The sequence below is a fragment of the Pipistrellus hanaki genome (assembly GCF_964339955.1).
Source record: "Pipistrellus hanaki genome assembly, chromosome: 16".
Classification (NCBI taxonomy): domain Eukaryota; kingdom Metazoa; phylum Chordata; class Mammalia; order Chiroptera; family Vespertilionidae; genus Pipistrellus; species Pipistrellus hanaki.
This window is the reverse complement of record NC_140518.1, coordinates 13,862,743-13,880,312: the sequence shown is the minus strand read 5'-3', so window position 1 is coordinate 13,880,312 and position 17,570 is coordinate 13,862,743. Positions and strand designations below refer to the sequence as shown.

General features: G+C 38.6%; 1 protein-coding gene across 2 annotated transcripts in view; it reads right to left on the bottom strand.

Moving 5' to 3' along the window:
- Positions 1-17,570, bottom strand: part of BRCA1 (BRCA1 DNA repair associated) — a 48,842-nt gene that overhangs the window by 28,730 nt on the left and 2,542 nt on the right. Inside the window, exons 3-10 of one of the 2 annotated variants that reach the window (XM_084864042.1) lie at positions 12,810-12,863; positions 10,810-10,887; positions 9,383-9,471; positions 8,496-8,635; positions 7,003-7,108; positions 5,510-5,555; positions 4,040-4,116; positions 30-3,425 (exon numbers count right to left, since the gene is read on the bottom strand). In XM_084864042.1, the coding sequence (XP_084720168.1) occupies positions 30-3,425; positions 4,040-4,116; positions 5,510-5,555; positions 7,003-7,108; positions 8,496-8,635; positions 9,383-9,471; positions 10,810-10,887; positions 12,810-12,863 (3,986 nt within the window). The remainder of the gene's footprint in view (positions 1-29; positions 3,426-4,039; positions 4,117-5,509; positions 5,556-7,002; positions 7,109-8,495; positions 8,636-9,382; positions 9,472-10,809; positions 10,888-12,809; positions 12,864-17,570) is intronic. The other variant, XM_084864043.1, reaches the window with a different exon arrangement.

Here is a 17,570-nt window from a genome sequence, read left to right as displayed (position 1 = left end):
AAAACATTCAGCTCATTTCCATAAAATACCTAAGTCTGAATCCAGACTCTGCTCTTCTTGATTTTCCTCGGACAGGCTGGTTTCCCTTTCGTCATCGTCATCGTCTGAAATCAATTCCTTGTCGCTCAGAACTTCCTGGTTTTCAGAATGACACCTCATTTGCTTGGAAGGAGGATCAAACATCAAGAAAGGATCCTGGGTGTTTGTATTAGCGGTCAAGTCCTCTGGTGCACTGCGCTGTGAGGAAAATAAGCTTCTAGAATATCTTTCTTCCTCACTAAGGTTATGTTCTTGGGATGCCTTTGTTGACATGACCTGGTTATTGCAGTTATTTAAGCTACTCTTTAATGATACCAGGTTCCCCTCTGCTTTATTGGACTGATTCTCTGTGGCAACACTGTTACGTCTGGTAGACAGAGAAGGTATTTTGGTTACTTTACCAAATAATAAATGTTGGAAGCAAGGAAGCTCTTCGTCCTCACTAGACGTGTCCTCTTCCGAGGACTCCAATTTCCTGGCCCTTCTCTGGCGACCCCGAGTCAAATGTGTATGGGCGAAGGGGATAGGGCTCCTTCTGAATTCTTCTTTCTGAACACCTTTGCTAAAAACAGCAGATCTTTCCTTAATGCCACCGTCATCAAAGCCGCTATTCTCCTTTGTTTCGTCATCAGTTAACAAGTCATCCGGTGTCTCAGAACAAACCTGAGAAACAGGACTCCCTCCCATAGGTTGTTCTAGGTTCTGTGAAATGTGACATGGAGGAATATCTGCATTAACAGCCTGAACTGCTGCTTCGCTGTCTCCTTCCCTTTTTATTTCAGGCTGTTTACAGTTACTTATGGGAAGGCTCGGCTTATAGACTTCGGGTTGCATGAGTCCTAATCTGAGCATAGGATTTAATGTTGACCCTTTGTTTATAGCTAGTTCTGCCTGAATGTTTTCACCACTGGAACCTACTTCATTGACACTAGAGCCTCCTTCATTAGTACTGCTTGAGCTGCTTGCTTTAAAAGCGCTTCCTCTAATGTTACTTAGGCTAATTGGGCTGGCTGTACTCTGCATGGTCTCATTTCCCATTGCTCTTTCAGGGGACACTGAATATTCCTCAGACGTTTCCTCTGACGGGTTTTCCTTACTTCCAGTTTTAACAAATGGCCTGATGGGAGAAATGGATGGTATATGATATGGGTTTTGTGAAATTCCATGTTTATCTGCGATAGTGAGTTCAGTTTCGTTGTCTCTGAACTGAGAGGACTGACAACACCCAGAGGTTCCTTGTACGCTGTCTTTGGCATCCTCGCCTGGCTTTTTGTCTTTCTCACAAGCCACAGGAGAGGCTACAGGTGGGTGAACTGCCTGTTCGTGCTTGATTTTAGGTTCTTTCTTTCGCTGATTTTCTTCTTTTTGTCCACATTCAAGAGTGACTTTTGGACTTTGTTTCCTTAAAGACGGGGAGTGAGCGTAGACAGTTGCATGTTCCTTTTCAGGATTTGAAAACAGAGCAAATGACTGGCGCTTTGAAACCTTAAATGTATTCTGTAAATACTGTGTATCAAGTTCACTGTCTTCCAGTTCTGTGCCTGTCTCCTGAGTGTGGTTAGCTTCACATCTCAATAGCTCCTTGAAGCCCCCTCTGTCATTTCTCGTATCTTTAGAACCACCACAAATAAGTTCTTTAGGATTTTTAGTCGCTGCACACAGATCCCCACACTCATTTGGAGCTGTTTTTGCCTTCCCTGGGGTGTCAGGTCCCGGTAATGAGAGACTATCCGGGGTGCTATAATCAGTTTCAGGTACCAATACAATATTGTTACTCTCCGAAGATCTATCAGTTTGCACACTTCTTCCTTCACTTAGTATCAGATCTTTGAGGTCTTTGGTATTATCAGGAATTTGAACTGTTCCTAGGTTCTCTTCTGTTTCTTCTCTTTGTAGGTTAGTATCGACAAATTCTTGAAGTTTATTAGAACTTGAGCCATTAGTGAAAACACCCGGTATGTTTGTTAAGTTTAGTTCTAGAAAAGCATCACCGGCAGGTTTTTTATTTATTTGTTCATCTGACTTGTTACTCTTCTTGGCTCCAGATGCAGATTCTTTACCTTCCACAAGTTGAAGCTTCTTTCTGTGTCTGACTGGTATTTGGTCAGAATTCTTTTCCTTCACCTCTTCACTGCTAGAACAACTATCGATTTGCAGTTCAGTATTGTTAGGTGGGCTTGGATTTCTATTGACTACTAGTTCAAGTGCACAAATATGCCTGGTAGAGGACTTCCTCTTCAGCCTGTTCTTCTTGGGTGCTTTTGAACTGTGGACATTTAATTCCAGTTCCATATTGCTTATGCTGCTGCTTATAGGTTCAGCTTCAGTTGTGAAAGCAGATGCTTTTTCCAATGATTCTGTGAGGTTAGCATTTTTCTCTTTCTGAACATAATCGCCTTTTGTTTCATTCTCATGACCATTATTAGTAATATTCATCTCGTGACCATTCTGTTCTATTCGGGCAGTTCCCTCAATGATCTCTTCAGGAGTCTTTTGAACAACTGCCAAATCTACTTTCTTGATAAAATCCTCAGGATGAAGGCCTGATGTACGTCTCCTTTTACGCTTGAGTTTATTTTTGGGGGGACACTCTTGTGTTATCTGAGGTTCTATAGCAGGTGCTCCTATAATTAGATTTTCCGTTACATGGCTCAAGTTAGGGAGGCTTGCCTTCCTCCGATAGGTTTTCCCAAATATTTTATCTTCAATATTACTTTCTACTGGTTTGGAGTGAACTCTTTCACTTTCACATATTAAAGCACCACGAGGACCAGGGGCCATTAAGTTCATTTTCCCTGGAGAACCAGGATACCCATCTGCTTCATTTGGATCTTCCACTGCCCCAGCTACTTCAACATTTGACTCAGGCTTCCCATTATGTGAGCCATCAGAAGTTAGCATTTCATCACGTTTGGAAAACCACTCATTAACTTTCTGAATGCTATTGCTCCGTTTTATCCAAGGCACATCTTGGGAATCTCTAGGATGGTCAGAGCGTGGAAGTTCTTTTCTCCCATTCAGAGGATCAGCATTCAGAATTATCCTTTCCTCGGTGCTGGGAGTCTGCCCATCATTACATGTTTCTTTACTTTCAGCCCATCTGCTCTGCTGGCTCCGTGCTAAGCCAGGCTGCTTGCTTTTATTACAGAATTCAGCCTTTTCTACATCCATTCTGTCTTTAGTGGGTAGTAAACTGCTGTTCTCATGCTGTAATGAGCTGGCATGAGTATCTGGGCCACAGGGCTCTACATGCGAGTTTGAAACAGAAGTTCCCTCATACTTTTCTGTATGCTTTTCAGCTGCATGCTTCTCAGTGGTGGGCAAATCTTTATTACTGGACTGACGATGTTCAATATTTGTTATGTCCCCAGGAAAGTCACAAGCAGCTGAAAGTATACAAAAACAATAGATAATTTACAAATGAAATCATCATGAAAAAAATATACGTGCTTAAACAACTTGAAACATTTGGCTATTTTTAGAGAAACTATCCTTTTAAACAACCAAGTATACTAAAGTTATAGCTCACACTCTTTCATGTAATTCCTTTTATTCTCATTAGCTCCACTCAAAAATAATTGCAATTTTAATTTCAGAATTCTCTCTATTCATAAACCACACCTCCTATTTCCCTAACCTGTAACAGTGAATTAAAAGCAGACTTTACGCAGCAGATATACTGTGCTCTGTTCTATTTTCAGACTCATACCCCCTATATTTAAATACCAGTATACAAAAGATGAAATATAAACACATAAATTTAAAGTAAAAGGCAACAACCAGTTACGAAGGATGCTATTATTATACAATCACATCAGTCTAGTCAACTGAAATAGATCAGGCTATACCATAACAGCTAAGAAAGAATGATATTCTAACTGTGCCAAGAGATGTTGTGAATGATAAATGTCCCAAATGATCTTCAGAATAATGTAATTATAGTACCGTATCTACCCATTCTCTCTTCAGTGCCCGTTATTTTGGGAAGACTTGCCATTACCCTTTTTTGCAGGATTCACTTTGGCTTCCGCCTTCGCTCCTTGAGGAGTGATTTGTAACCGTTCATGATTTCTTACTCTATAGGGAAAAGACAAAAGCCTTAATGAGAAACACTAGTTACATGCTCAAAGAGTTGTCAAATGAACAAGATCAAGTATTTTAGCTCTTTTAGGTAGGGTGGCCAAATCTCCTCTCTCCTTTAATAACTTCTAGTCAAAATGAAAGGATCAAAGACCAATACACAGTCACAACAAACCAGAGCAGGAGTGCAGAGTACTGCTTTATGGACATGCAAATGAGAAGCAAAATTTAAATGATAGTCCATTTAAATACAAACAATAACCAAAAGACAGTAAAACAAAACAAAACAAAACAAAAACACACCACAAACCCCACAAAACTTAAAGGATATCTTAATGAGACTGCAGGAACAAAGATATTTAAACAAAACAAGCACTGAGATGAAGAGACTTCCCAATAGTAAGCAAAGAATGCAGCATTCTGCTGCTCAGCCTTCTGTGCTTCTTTTCAAGCTTAAAACCACTTCCTCTCTCAATTGAGAGATTAGGAAAAAATCACTTGCAAACAAAATATGATTGGCAATGACATCATTGTAGTTCAGACAAAGCATCATAGATCTTAAGGTGAAGCAATAATTCCTAAGGAAAGCAATTTGCCATGTAACACAGTTGGGAGCTTATTGTAGATTGTTGTATAATTTACATAAAGTTTGAGGGATAGATGAAATTAAGAAATAGAGAAAGGAAAGAAAAATGGAATCATCTAATATTTTCATCAGCCATAATTACCACTGTGTCAACACTACTGTACATGAGGAACTAAGCTAGAATAGAGCAGAACCATCTGCTGGGTATTATTCTGTGCAGAGTTGTTATTTTAAATTCTTTTGGACTCTACTAAAAAATTAAACATACAAGGGCCTTGGCTGGGTAGCTCAGTTGGTTAGAGTACTGTCCTAATATTCTAAGGTTGCAGGTTTGATCTCTGGTCAGGGCAAATACAAGAAGCAACCAATGAAAGCATAAATAAGTGGAATGACAAATCAGTGTTTCTCTCCCTCCTTCAAATAAATAAAATAAAATAAAATATAAAATAAAAATAAAACATATATTAGCCTAGCTGGTGTGTCTCAATGGCTGAACATTGACCTATAAATCAGGATGTCATGGTTCAATTCCTGGTCATGGCACAGGCCCAGGTTGTGGATTCGATCCCCAGTAGGGGGCATCCAGGAGGCAGCTGGTCAATGATTCTTTCATTATTAATGTTTTTATCTCTTCCTCTCCCTTCTCTGAAATAAATAAAATCATATTTAAAAAAAATAAGATTAAAATATATGGTCTATTCCAATGCCATAACTCTAACCTAAAAAACAAAACAAAAACCAATCCTTAATATTAACTAACCACAAAAATGAAAGCTTACTAGACAAAGGCTCCCTTTGACTCACCGGTGATAACTTGCTTTATTAGTCGTATCTTCAGAAGAATCAGATCCTAAAAAGAGTTCCCCAAATAACAAATCAATAAAAAAAATTTTTATTGAAAGGATTAAACTAAAATAAAATAAAAACGACTTTTTGCAAAGCAGATACTCATTCAAGAAATATTTCCTAAGCACCCACTATTTGGCAGATACAATGATACATATGCCAGGAAATAGAGAAGTAGTTGTAAGCACAGGCTCTGAAGCCCGAATTCCTAGGTTTGAATCATGGCTCTGCCACAGAGTAGCTTCACTACCTTGGCCAAATTTCTTAACCTCTCTGTGCCTTAATTTCCTCATCTATAAAATAAATATCATAATGGTAACAACTACAGGGGTCTGTCAGGCCTCTTACATGAATATTGTAAGTGAAGTACAACAGTGCGTGGACTATCCTAAGTGCTCCTAAATATTTGCTATTACAATTGTTTTGATTATTTTTGTGACACAACAGTCACAAGTCTAGGAACTTACAATTTTAAAAGAGGAAAAGACATACAAGTAATTTCAAGAGAATCTGGTACGTGCGATGGTAAACATATGGTGGTGCTTAGGAGCCCAAAGAAGGGCCATTCTTTCCGATTATAAAATATATTCTAAACAATAAGACAATTAGAGAAAACTGACTGAACTGAGCTCAGCTCTTCTTAAATCTTTCTAGTCTAGTACAATTTATCTTGGATTCTTCCAAATGCTATAGCCAGCCCATCATGTTCTTTCTTGTTCCTACTTCCCATTTTTCCAAAGTATAGTAAATCTCCACATAATATCAAATGGTTCTGTGACTTCAAGCAAAATGACAAATAACAAAACCAATTTTACCATAGATTAATGGATATGAATGATAGTTACATTCCTCTGGCATCTCATCCAAGTTATAAAGAAATGACGTTGAGCCTGGCCAGTGTGGCTCACTGGTTGATCGTCAATCTAAGAACCGGGCAGTTATGGTTAGATTCTGGGCCAGGGCACATGCCCAGGTTGCAGGCTCAATTCCCCAGTAGGGGGCATGCAAGAGACAGCTAATCAATGATTCTCTCTCATCATTGATGTTTCCATCTCTCTCCCTCTCCCTTCCTTTCTGAAATCAATAAAAAAATATATATATTTTTTTAAAAAGACTAGCGCCGGCACCGGTTTGGCTCAGTGGATAGAGCGTCGGCCTGTGGACTGAAAGGTCCCGGGTTCGATTCCGGTCAAGGGCATGTAACTTGGTTGCGGGCACATTCCCAGTAGGGGGTGTGCAAGAGGCAGCTGGTCGATGATTCTCTCTCATCGACGTTTCTAACTCTCTATCCCTCTCTCTTCCTCTCTGTGAAAAATCAATAAAATATATTTAAAAAAATAATAATAACCACTTCTATAAAAATAAAATAAATAAATAAATAAATATAAATAAATAAATAAATAAACGACTAGCAACTACTGTTCTAAACTTAAAAAATCTGAGACTCTTACCCAATTCAATGTAGACAGACTTTTTCTGGGATTGTACCTGCTGCTTTGTCCTCCGTGATCTCACAATTCCAAAGTTAGAGAGTTGGGCACCAAGTCTGGTTTCCTGCTAAGCAGTAAAAAAAGATGAACTAATTATTGGCCAATTCTATGCTTTTTTCCTTGAAGAGAAACTTGAGGCCATGTTTCTATCTCTCTCTCCCTCTCCCTTCCTCTCTGAAATCAATAAAAATATATTTAAAAAGATAAAATTGTTTTTAAAATATTTGAATTATGTTCTAGTAGTTTGAATATTTTTTCCTCTGTTGTTTTAAATTTTTCTAAACAGGCCCTGACTGGTTTGGCTCAGTGGCTAGAGCGTAGGCTTGTGGACTGAAGGGTCCTGGGTTCGATTCCGGTCAAGGGCACGTGCCTGGATTGTGGGCTCCAGTAGGGGTGTGCAGGAGGCAGCCAATCAATGATTCTCTCTCATCACTGATGTTTCTATCTCTTTCTCCCTCTCTCTTCCTCTCTGAAATCAATAAAAATATACTTTAAAAAAGTATATTTTGTAGCTAATACTTTATATAATAGTACAGTAATAATACAGAATGGAAATAAGGTTCATTTGGTATACATTTCTAATAACATCTGCACATCTGATAACAGGGTTCACAACTAAGATAAAATATATTTCTTAATTATTTCTTTTTTTATTGATTAAGGTATTACATATGTGTCCTTATCTCCCCCACTGCCCCCAACCTCCCCCTAAAATAAAAGTTTGAAAAAGGTAAATAAAAACAATAATAACCCTGCAATCAATCCTTAGGTCATTCAGTATAAGGCTATTTAAAAACCCAACATTATTCCAATGAAGTTTTCCTTCTTTTTGAATCCTTCAACATCTACTGAAAAATGAATGTTGGTAGAGAAGCAACTATTGTTTTTGAGATCTCCATTATTCATTCACATATGTGTAGCAACAGAGTAAATCATCGCCATTATTTTTTTTTGCCATTATTATTATTATTATTATTATTATTATTACAATTACACCTTTTAAGTTGAAACAATTTTCTTTTCTTTTTTTAAATTTATTTTTATTGTTGAATGGAGCAATCTTCAAATGTTAAAACAGATTTTCTTTTCAGGCCATTTTTCAGAGGAAATAAAATAAATATACTTCTTCATGCCTGAAGAATTGCCATAAGATGGTTATTATAAAAACTAGCAAGCTTAAAACTATCAGTGACCTTGTGGCATAGACAAGCATGGGGATGGATAAAGCACTAAATCAGGGGAAGGGCCTGTAAGGTCTCTCCTGACCACGCTAGGTACACAGACCTTCTCTCAACAATTCTAACTCTTGTTCATCAGAACAGTTGTCCAACCACTTAATTTACCATCTTCCTTGTCTACCGACTTTTTATATAAATCCATGAGCATCTAGCACACTCACTAATTCACAATACTCAGTAAAAAGATTTTACCAGAATAAATGAAAATGGCTTTACCGAGGTAAGATTTTCAGGTTCACTCTGTCGAAGTTTTATGGCACGGTTTCGGAAGCCCAGACTTTCTATCATAGGAACTTCCTCATTTAGAGACTCAGGAGAGTTATTTTCCTTTTTTGAAAAGTTGTAACTGTTTGTAACTGTGAATTACAAGGGAAAACATTATTTTTATAACTGCCATCAAAGAACCAAGAGAAATTCTCTCTATGCTCTTTGTTATATATTAAGACAATGCAGCAAAGGCTACCTATAGTAATTTTTTAAAATAAAACTTTGGAAATTCTACTCTTTCGAATCAAACACACAGACCGTCAAAGTTATTTCTACTAACAAATTCGCCTATTAATCAAAGCTCACTGAATCTAAGATATCAACAATGTAAGAAGCACCATTATTTTCTATATCACTAAGAAAGAAAACACACAATTAAACCATGACACACCACTGATGATAAATTGTCCCCAACGTATGTGAAAAAACGTGCATCTTGGGATGGATAAAATAAGATGTGAGACCAGTGGGAATGATTTAACAAACAGATTACAGGTAAAGGGCTAAAATTAAACTAGACCAACAGGTATTATCACCTATTCATAGAAAATTGTGTAAACCTCCTTCAGAGTTTTTTATTTTTTGTTAATCTTTACCCAATCGTATTTTTCAATTGGTTTTTAGAGGATGGAATGGAGCGGGAGAGACACACACAGAGAGAGAGAAACATGATGTGAGACACAGATTGGTTGCCTCCTCCCCAAACCCCAACCAGGGCTGGGGATCGAGGAGAGCCTGCAATGGAGGTACATGCCCTTGACCATAATTGGCTAGGGCTCCTCCTAGTTGAATGACAGCCACTTGAACATTGGCCCCTGGGGCTATACAACACTTACATGGCAATCCTGTATCAAGTTCAAAAGCATGAATGATTTTCAATAGCTCTTCAACAAGTTGACTAAATCTTGTACTTTCTTGTAGGCTTCTGAAATTAAATCATTTGGGAGACATACTTACAAAGTAATTATCAACTTTTTAAGGACTTTTAAAATAAGGAAAGACACATACAATACTAAAAAAAGATGCAGCCAAAGTTGAAAAACTGAATTCAAAGAACAGAGCTATTAGTGACATCACATAATCAAAACATCACTGACATCAGTACTGGTTATTTTTGTAATATTTTCTTTTTTGCCATTTAAATCTACCAAAAGCCTGTAACTATTGAAAATAGAACTATGAATCCACAGTAAATATAAATCCACTGCATAGAGAACTTATTATTCTTAACATCTAAGCCCCATCCACTTAACATCCCAGTTCTAGTTATCAGGGATTTCTGTCAAATGATGTTTACATGATTTGGAAAGCACAAACAGATGACAATGTCCAAAGGAAGATTCTGATTTAGGAAAGTTTTCATCTTCCTTTAAATATCTGAGTGACCACTATATGCCAAACACTGGAAAAGCCGTGTTGACTGAGACAGACAAAGCCAGTGCCCTGACAGAACTTAAATTCCAACCAGAGGGATACACAATATAGAAATACTCTAGGGGCACAAATTCATGCACCTTGAAAGAAACTGTGGGCCGCGAGGTTGTGGAGAGCACAGGGGCAGGAGGAAATAGAGAAACCCTGAGGAACAATTGGGGCTGGCAGCCACTGCTTGCCCCCGCTAATGGCACAGAGCGATCAGGGTCGGTGCCAGGAGCCAGCAGTGGGTGCAAGAGGGGTCAGTGCCCGCAGCAAATGTGAGAGTTGGGTGGGACTGCGGCGTGTGGGAGCAAAGAATTTTCAGTAACTACCAGAGGCTCGTCCCGATGACAGTGACCGGCACCCCGCCTTGTTCTGGCACCCCCACTCACCTGCTCCACCATCCCACCGCAGCCAACACCCCACCATGTTCCTCGTGCGCCCCCTGGTGGTCAGCACATGTCATAGCGACTGGTTGTTCCACCATTTGTTCTATTTGCATATTAGCCTTTTATTATGTAGGATGATTATAGAGGATTGTGTGTATGTAAATAATTAAGTAGAAATTAATTGTAGAAGAAGAAAAATAAAAGGATCAGGAGACAATGGGGGGCAGATAGTCTTCAGATAAGACTGCAAGTTCTTACACCATTCAGAAGCATTAGAAAAATGCATGTTGCTAATTGCTAACGATTAGTAAGGTGCCATAAAACTTTCAGGAAAATATTATTTTGCCAGCTAACCACTCTTTTATACATTTTTCTACTGAGAAATGGTTTGATAGGAACAGCTATCATAGTAAGGAATTTCTATTTTTCTAGCCTCTCATTACTACCCAATTATATACCTTTTGGTTATATCATTCTTACACAAAGGACACTGTGACGGCCCTTTCTTCTGGTTGAGAAGTTTCAGCATACAAAATCTACAAAATATAAAGGATAATTAAAGTTACTTTTTTTATAGAGAGAATATTCAAAGGGCAAATAGCCATGAAAAAAATAATCTCACAACATTAAGAACAATTTCAAAGTTAATGGCAGGTGAATTACAATCAATGACTTTCTTTGATTGTTTTTAGATGTTGCTTAAGCAGAAAACTAAACTACCAAGCAATGATCTAAAACTAAACTTACATGCATATGGCCTACTGTTATGATCTAATATAATAAAATTTACTAAAGAGTTAGTGTGGCATATTTAATAATAATTATTTCATTCTGCATAATCAGACATAAATGGTAAATAGTTCAAGTAAAATTATTATAATTAGTTGAAAAATCTCGGCGCCTCACTATAAGACTACAGTAATCAAGACAGTGTGGTACTGGCAGAAGGACAGACATATACATGGATGGAACAGAATTGAGAGTACAGAGAAAATTTCTATTTCTTTCTCTTGCAGTCATTTTCTATTTCCAATCCCATCTACCTCCTCTTGCAAAAGTCATCTCCCCTTTAAGGGGCTCCTTCCTCTTCTCATACAACTCTTAAACAAATATGGAAAGTTAAGCTTCTTTTTTTCTGGACAAATTCTACTTTCTTCTCTTCATACCTTTGCTTATATTATTTTCTCTGTCTGTAATTTCCTTCTTCCACAAGCTCTCAAAGTAATGAGTGTTTATACTATTTGTAATCTTTTAAATACTGGGGCTTTTACATTTTGCTTTACAAAAGTATCAAACTATGAAGAAACTGGTCCTATCCTATAGATAGTTTGAGACACTCCCTCTAGAGGCCACAAAACTGAACATTCCTGAAGCAGAAAAAGGAAGCTGTGCTGTCCTGGCACCTGACCAAGGAGAAGGGCCTGAGGGATCAGAAGGAAACCGTTGGGAAGAGATCTAGATCAGCAGGGTGACATGACAAAGGGGGGAGAGACAGTGGAAATGGGCTCTAGAGTAGACCCTTGTTAGGGCAGATGAATGGGAAGAATTTGGAATATAAAGAAGGAAGGAGCCACCAGCTGGCAAACTCAGAGGAAATCCCTCCAAAGTGAACAGGTTTCCCTCAGCTCCAGCCAGCCCCCATTATCCTTAATGCCGGATGCTTTTCACATTTTTTAGATTATGGAAACACACTAAGAACTTGATAAAAATTATTGACTGCCTTTCCCCAAAATTGCAAATGAGAGTAGGATGGAAATATACTCTGCATCATATAACCTTTTGTGCTAGTTAAACTCATAATAACGGACATGCTTTGTCAATTGAAAAAGAAAAAAAAATACTTAAAAACAAGTTAATTGGCATTCAGGAAAAATCTCAACCATAGCTTAAAAAAAAAAAATCATATCTTAACATCAGGAAAAGGAAAAAAAAAACCTTGTTCCACCAAATTACCTATCAAACTTTTTCTGGAATTCTTTCCCCAAGAAACATTTTCATGCCAGGGGAAAAGGGAAACATATATAATACTTTCAACAATAAAGATTAAAAAAGAAGCAACTATCTTTAAAAGATTATGAAGAGGGCAAATGCTGAATCTTAGAAGGGGAAAAGTGGGATATGCAGAATGTACAGAAGAGAGAAACTGGCAAGGCTGAAACATAATTTGTTTATTGCACAATTGCTTGCAATCTGCTTTCCCCATGGACACAAAAAACAAACAGCTGTTCATAGTGAGTTGACTTCCCACTAAGTATGCCAATATTTTACCAGGAACTATGGCTAAAACCAACTCATGGTGACTTTCTGTGTATTCTCTGAGACAGAATGAAATGGAGTTTGATTTTTCTTTTTTATAATACTTAAAGAAGCTAAAGTTTTTTTAAATTTGGGTATTTCCTCTGTTACAAGAATAAGCATAAAAGGTAACAACGAAGCCACATAAAACATTCAAACTTACTTGCAAAATATGTGGTCACATTTTGTAGAAACAGGCTCTTGGAGTAACTCCAGACTAGAAGGGTAGGGGAAAAGAAAAAGAAAATTTTAAATGCAGCTCAATAATTTATTTAAAAACAAATATTTATTCTTAGAAGTTCAACTTTAAATGGTTATAACTAAGCCAAGGTAATGTTTTAAGTTCATTCAATAGATACTTATTAAATGTCTGCTGTTCCAGGAGCCAAAAATACAGCAGAGAATATGATCCTTATTCTCACTGAGCTTTCAGACATCAAAACAGAATATATATTACTTTTTTCAATATTCTACATGACCTACAGCATTTAAAAGATTAGTTGATATTACTTCATATCAATTACCAGTAGGTTTCACTGATACACTGTAAGAGCTATCAGTGGGTGCATATCCTGTATCTTAACTAGACTTTGAGCTCCACAAAGACAAAAACTTCTCATATTTCTTTTGGATTCCCTGACAGCACTTCTTTTTTGGCATGTGATTACCTTTTTAATTTCTTTATATGGAGAATTTCAAGCATTTACACAAATGAAATCGCAAAATGACCTCCATGTACCACCCAGTTTCAACAATTATCAACTCATAGCCAACAGTATTTTTGCCCATGGCTGACACCCACCCAAGGCCCAGATTATTTGAAAATAAATCTCAGCCATCATATAATGTCATCTATAAATATTTTGGAACATATTTTCAAAACAGAAAGACTTTTTTTTAGCATAACATGAAACCACTATTACTCCTAAAAAATAATTTCCTTAATATCACCTAATATATAATTAATGTTGTAATTTTCCTCACTGTCTCATAAAAGTTTAATAATTAAATCTATGTAAATCAGGATCCAAACAAGATCCACACATTGTCTCTGGTTGATATGTCTCAAGTCTCTTTTATTCTATAGATTTTCCCTTTTCTCCCTACCCTCATCACTTATTTAAAAAACTAGGTCATTTGACTTGTAGAATTTCCCACATTCTGGATTTTGCTGATTGAACCCTATGTTGTGTGGTTTAACATGTTCCTCGGGTCTCTACAGGCTCAATCAAATTCAGGTTCCATTTTTTGGCAAAAACAATTTTTTGGCAAGAACACTTTTAGGTACTGTGTACTTCTATTACATCACTTCAAAAGGTACATGATGTTTGCTTTTGTGATTACTTTGTAAAAACAATGTAATAAGCTAACTAAAGAGAATAAAATAGATTTAGACAAATATTAAAAACTAGAGGCCTGGTGCACGAATTTGTGCACAGGTGGGGTCCCTTGGCCTGGCTGGTGATCGAGGCTGATCAGGGCCATCTTGCCCAGGCCCAATGGGGACCGGCCAGCCGGGGAGGGACTGCAGGAGGTTGGCCAACCAGCCAGGGAGGAATCATGGGAGACTCCAGGGCGTGTCTGGCCCTCCCCCAGTCCCCATGCACCGGATTCCAGCAGCAAGCTAACTTACTGGTCTGAGCGTCTTCCCCTTGGTGGTCAGTGTGCATCATAGCAACTGTTCAAGCGGTCAACCGAATGGTCAACCTATCAGTTGGACACTTAGCATATTACAATTTTATTATATGGATTTGAGAAGAGCCCTGGTTGGTGTTCAGTAGTTAGAGTACCAACCCACAATTGATGTCTTTTACACTGATTTCTCTCCCTCCCCTCCACTCTATATATAAAATCAATGGAGCCAGAGTGGAGTGGCTCAGTGGTTGAACATTGACCTATGAACCAGGAGGTCAGGGTTCAATTCCTGACCAGGGCACATGCCCAGGTTATGAGCTTGATCCCCAGTAGGAGGCGTACAAGAGGCAGAATGATGATTCTTTCTCATCATTGATGTTTCTCCTCTCTTTTTCCCTTCCTATCTCTGAAATCAATGAACATTAAAAACAACAACAACAGCCGGGACCGGTTTGGCTCAATGGATAGAGCGTCGGCTTGGGGACTGAAGGGTCCCGGGTTCGATTCCGGTCAAGGGCATGTACCTTGGTTGCGGGCATATCCCCAGTAGGGGGTGTGCAAGAGGCAGCTGACCGATGACTCTCTCATCGATGTTTCTAACTCTCTATCTCTCTCCCTTACTCTCTGTATAAAATCAATAAAATATATTTAAAAAAAACAAACAACAACAACAACAACAAAACAGCCCTGGCTGGGTTGGCTCAGTGGATAGGGCATCGGCATGCAGACTAAAGGATACTGGGTTCAATTCCTGGTCAGGGCACCAAAAATAAAAAATAATAAAAACACCAGAAGAAACTTACAGAAAAAAGAAATTTATAGGAAACAGGGTTAATACAGGGAAAAGGCAATCAGTAAACATGACCCTTGGAGGGGGGGGGGGGGGGGGGGGGAGAGAGAATAGCTTTCAAAGATCGGTCCTGGAAATTAAAAGTAAAAATGAAAAAATGAATAGAAATTTTGATAAATGAAGCAGAAAGTGTCAAAATAACCTGGTTGTCAAGTTTGGTAACATAACTCTTACAATCATGGAGTTTCTGATGCAGTACAGGAAGAAAAGAAAAATACCACATTAAGTCAGAAGGCTGAGATTCTATTATCAGATTTCTTTAGGCTAAGCACCTTACCTGACTAAACCCACTCTACCAGTCTCTTCAGGCAATTATGAGAATAAAATTAAAAGCTACTTGGGAAAATGTTTCCAACTGAGATGACTTGTATAATGTTAGTACTATTATTGGGACTGAATGTGATTTAAAACAACAACAACCTGGAAAAAAACAAAAAACAAACAAAACAAAAAAACTCTGATTTGTTACCAAATCACTATTCCTCAGATAAACTAGATATCAAAAACATTCTCAGTAAAAGAAAGTGGATTTAGCTACACCAGATGGCTTTCCTTCTCACCATTGACTCAATTCTGAAATAATTATATTTCAGTATAGTAACTGTAAGCCAAACTATACAAACATACTCTAAACAAACTTTGAACAGATGAAAACTCCAATATGGAAAAAGGTAGGAAAAGCTTGAAGAGGGAATAGGATGAAAAGATTAAAACTATCATGTTCTCTTCTAGGTCCTGATGATAGTATGGACTATCTATGTTTACTATGTTTACTATGTTTACTATGAAAGTGTCTAGATCCTGGCCGGTAGCTCAGTTGGTTGAATGTTATCCCATACACCAAAAAGGTTGTGGGTTAGATTCCTGGTCAGGGCACATACCTAGGTTGCGGGTTTGACCCCCAGGCAGGGCACATACAGAAGACAACTGTGGGAACCACGCCAGGTCCCTGACTAGTCAAGGCCGATGGGAGCACAGAGGCCTTGTTATCAATACACCAGAATGGCCAAAGGCCGCTCTGGGCAGGAGCCTAACTGGGATGTTCAAGGACTCTGAGCGTGGGAATCCTAATCAGACCAAGATACCAGAAGCGGGTGTAAGGACACAAGGTACACTGTGTCCTTCGGTAGCCGATATGATTGGTGTAACTATTGGCAAAATACTATAAAAGTAGGTTAATGACCAGTCTAGTCAGCTAAGGCGAGAGGGAGAAGAAGTCTGTTGGAGTATGGAGATAGAGCAGCCAGGATGAAGTGTGTGAAGAAGTCTGCTAGAGAGAGCAAGAGAGAGCAGCTGGGCAGGAGAGCCAGAAGAAGCTGCTGAGCTGGGGAGCTCAGACACCACTATGATGAGAGGCGGTGAGTCTAGGAGGCAGCATGTGGCCGCTCAGATAATAGCTGTGGGTTCAGAGACTGATGCTGCTTCATGGGAAAGACTTATGTTCTCCAGCCGGTGTCCGGCTACATACCTGGATGGACTTTGCTGTGAGGACTGTTCTTGTCTGATGGCTATATGGCCACTGGTTTCAGCAATAAAGATTCATTCTTTTTTTTTTAATATATATATATATTTTTTTTTAATTGATTTTTTACAGAGAGGAAAGGAGAGGGATAGAGAGCTAGAAACATCGATGAGAGAGAAATATTAACCAGCTGCCTCTTGCACACCCCCTATCGGGGATGTGCCCGCAACCACTGTACATGCCCTTGACCGGAATCGAACCTGGGACCCTTCAGTCCGCAGGCCGATGCTCTATCTATCCATTGAGCCAAACCGGTTTCGGCAAGATTCATTCCTATATACCCCCAACCTCTTATGGATTCTCCGTCTGAGACTCAGCGTCCTAGGAGGTCCAGCCCCAGACAGAGGGGCTCGGACCCAACACCTGTTACTAGTGAGCAGAGGATAAAGAAGGAACTTGGACTAAGTTCCCAACAGTTAGCACAGTGGGCAGGGCTTGAAGAAGAGCCAGCCCAGGTGTAGTCAGATGGGAGACTTTGGAAGAGTATGAACGCAAAGCCACTTAGAGCGCCAGGGCTCCTGCTGCGTGCTCTGACAACAACCAATCGATGTTTCTCTCTCCCTCCCTCCCCCTTCCTCCTAAAATTAATGAAAAAATATCCTCAGGTGAGAGTTTAAGAAAAAAAAAAGTGCTCAAATATTAAAGCACTTTTTAAACCAGTCAATTCTTTAGGCCTAACTACACGCCTACATTTTGAGGTTCCAAAATAGGTATGTGATTAGAAGCAGCAACTAGATTAGGTTCCAAAAATAACCACCACCCACCAGGATACACATTTAAAAACTCTTTGGAAAATCAAGAATTTTATATAGTCAGATGTAAAAAGTTAGAAAGAACTACCAATTATCAGACATAAATGCCAAAAGTGACTTAGAGGCCAAAAGAAGGAATTTTAGCTCTCGAGACCTAAATAATGC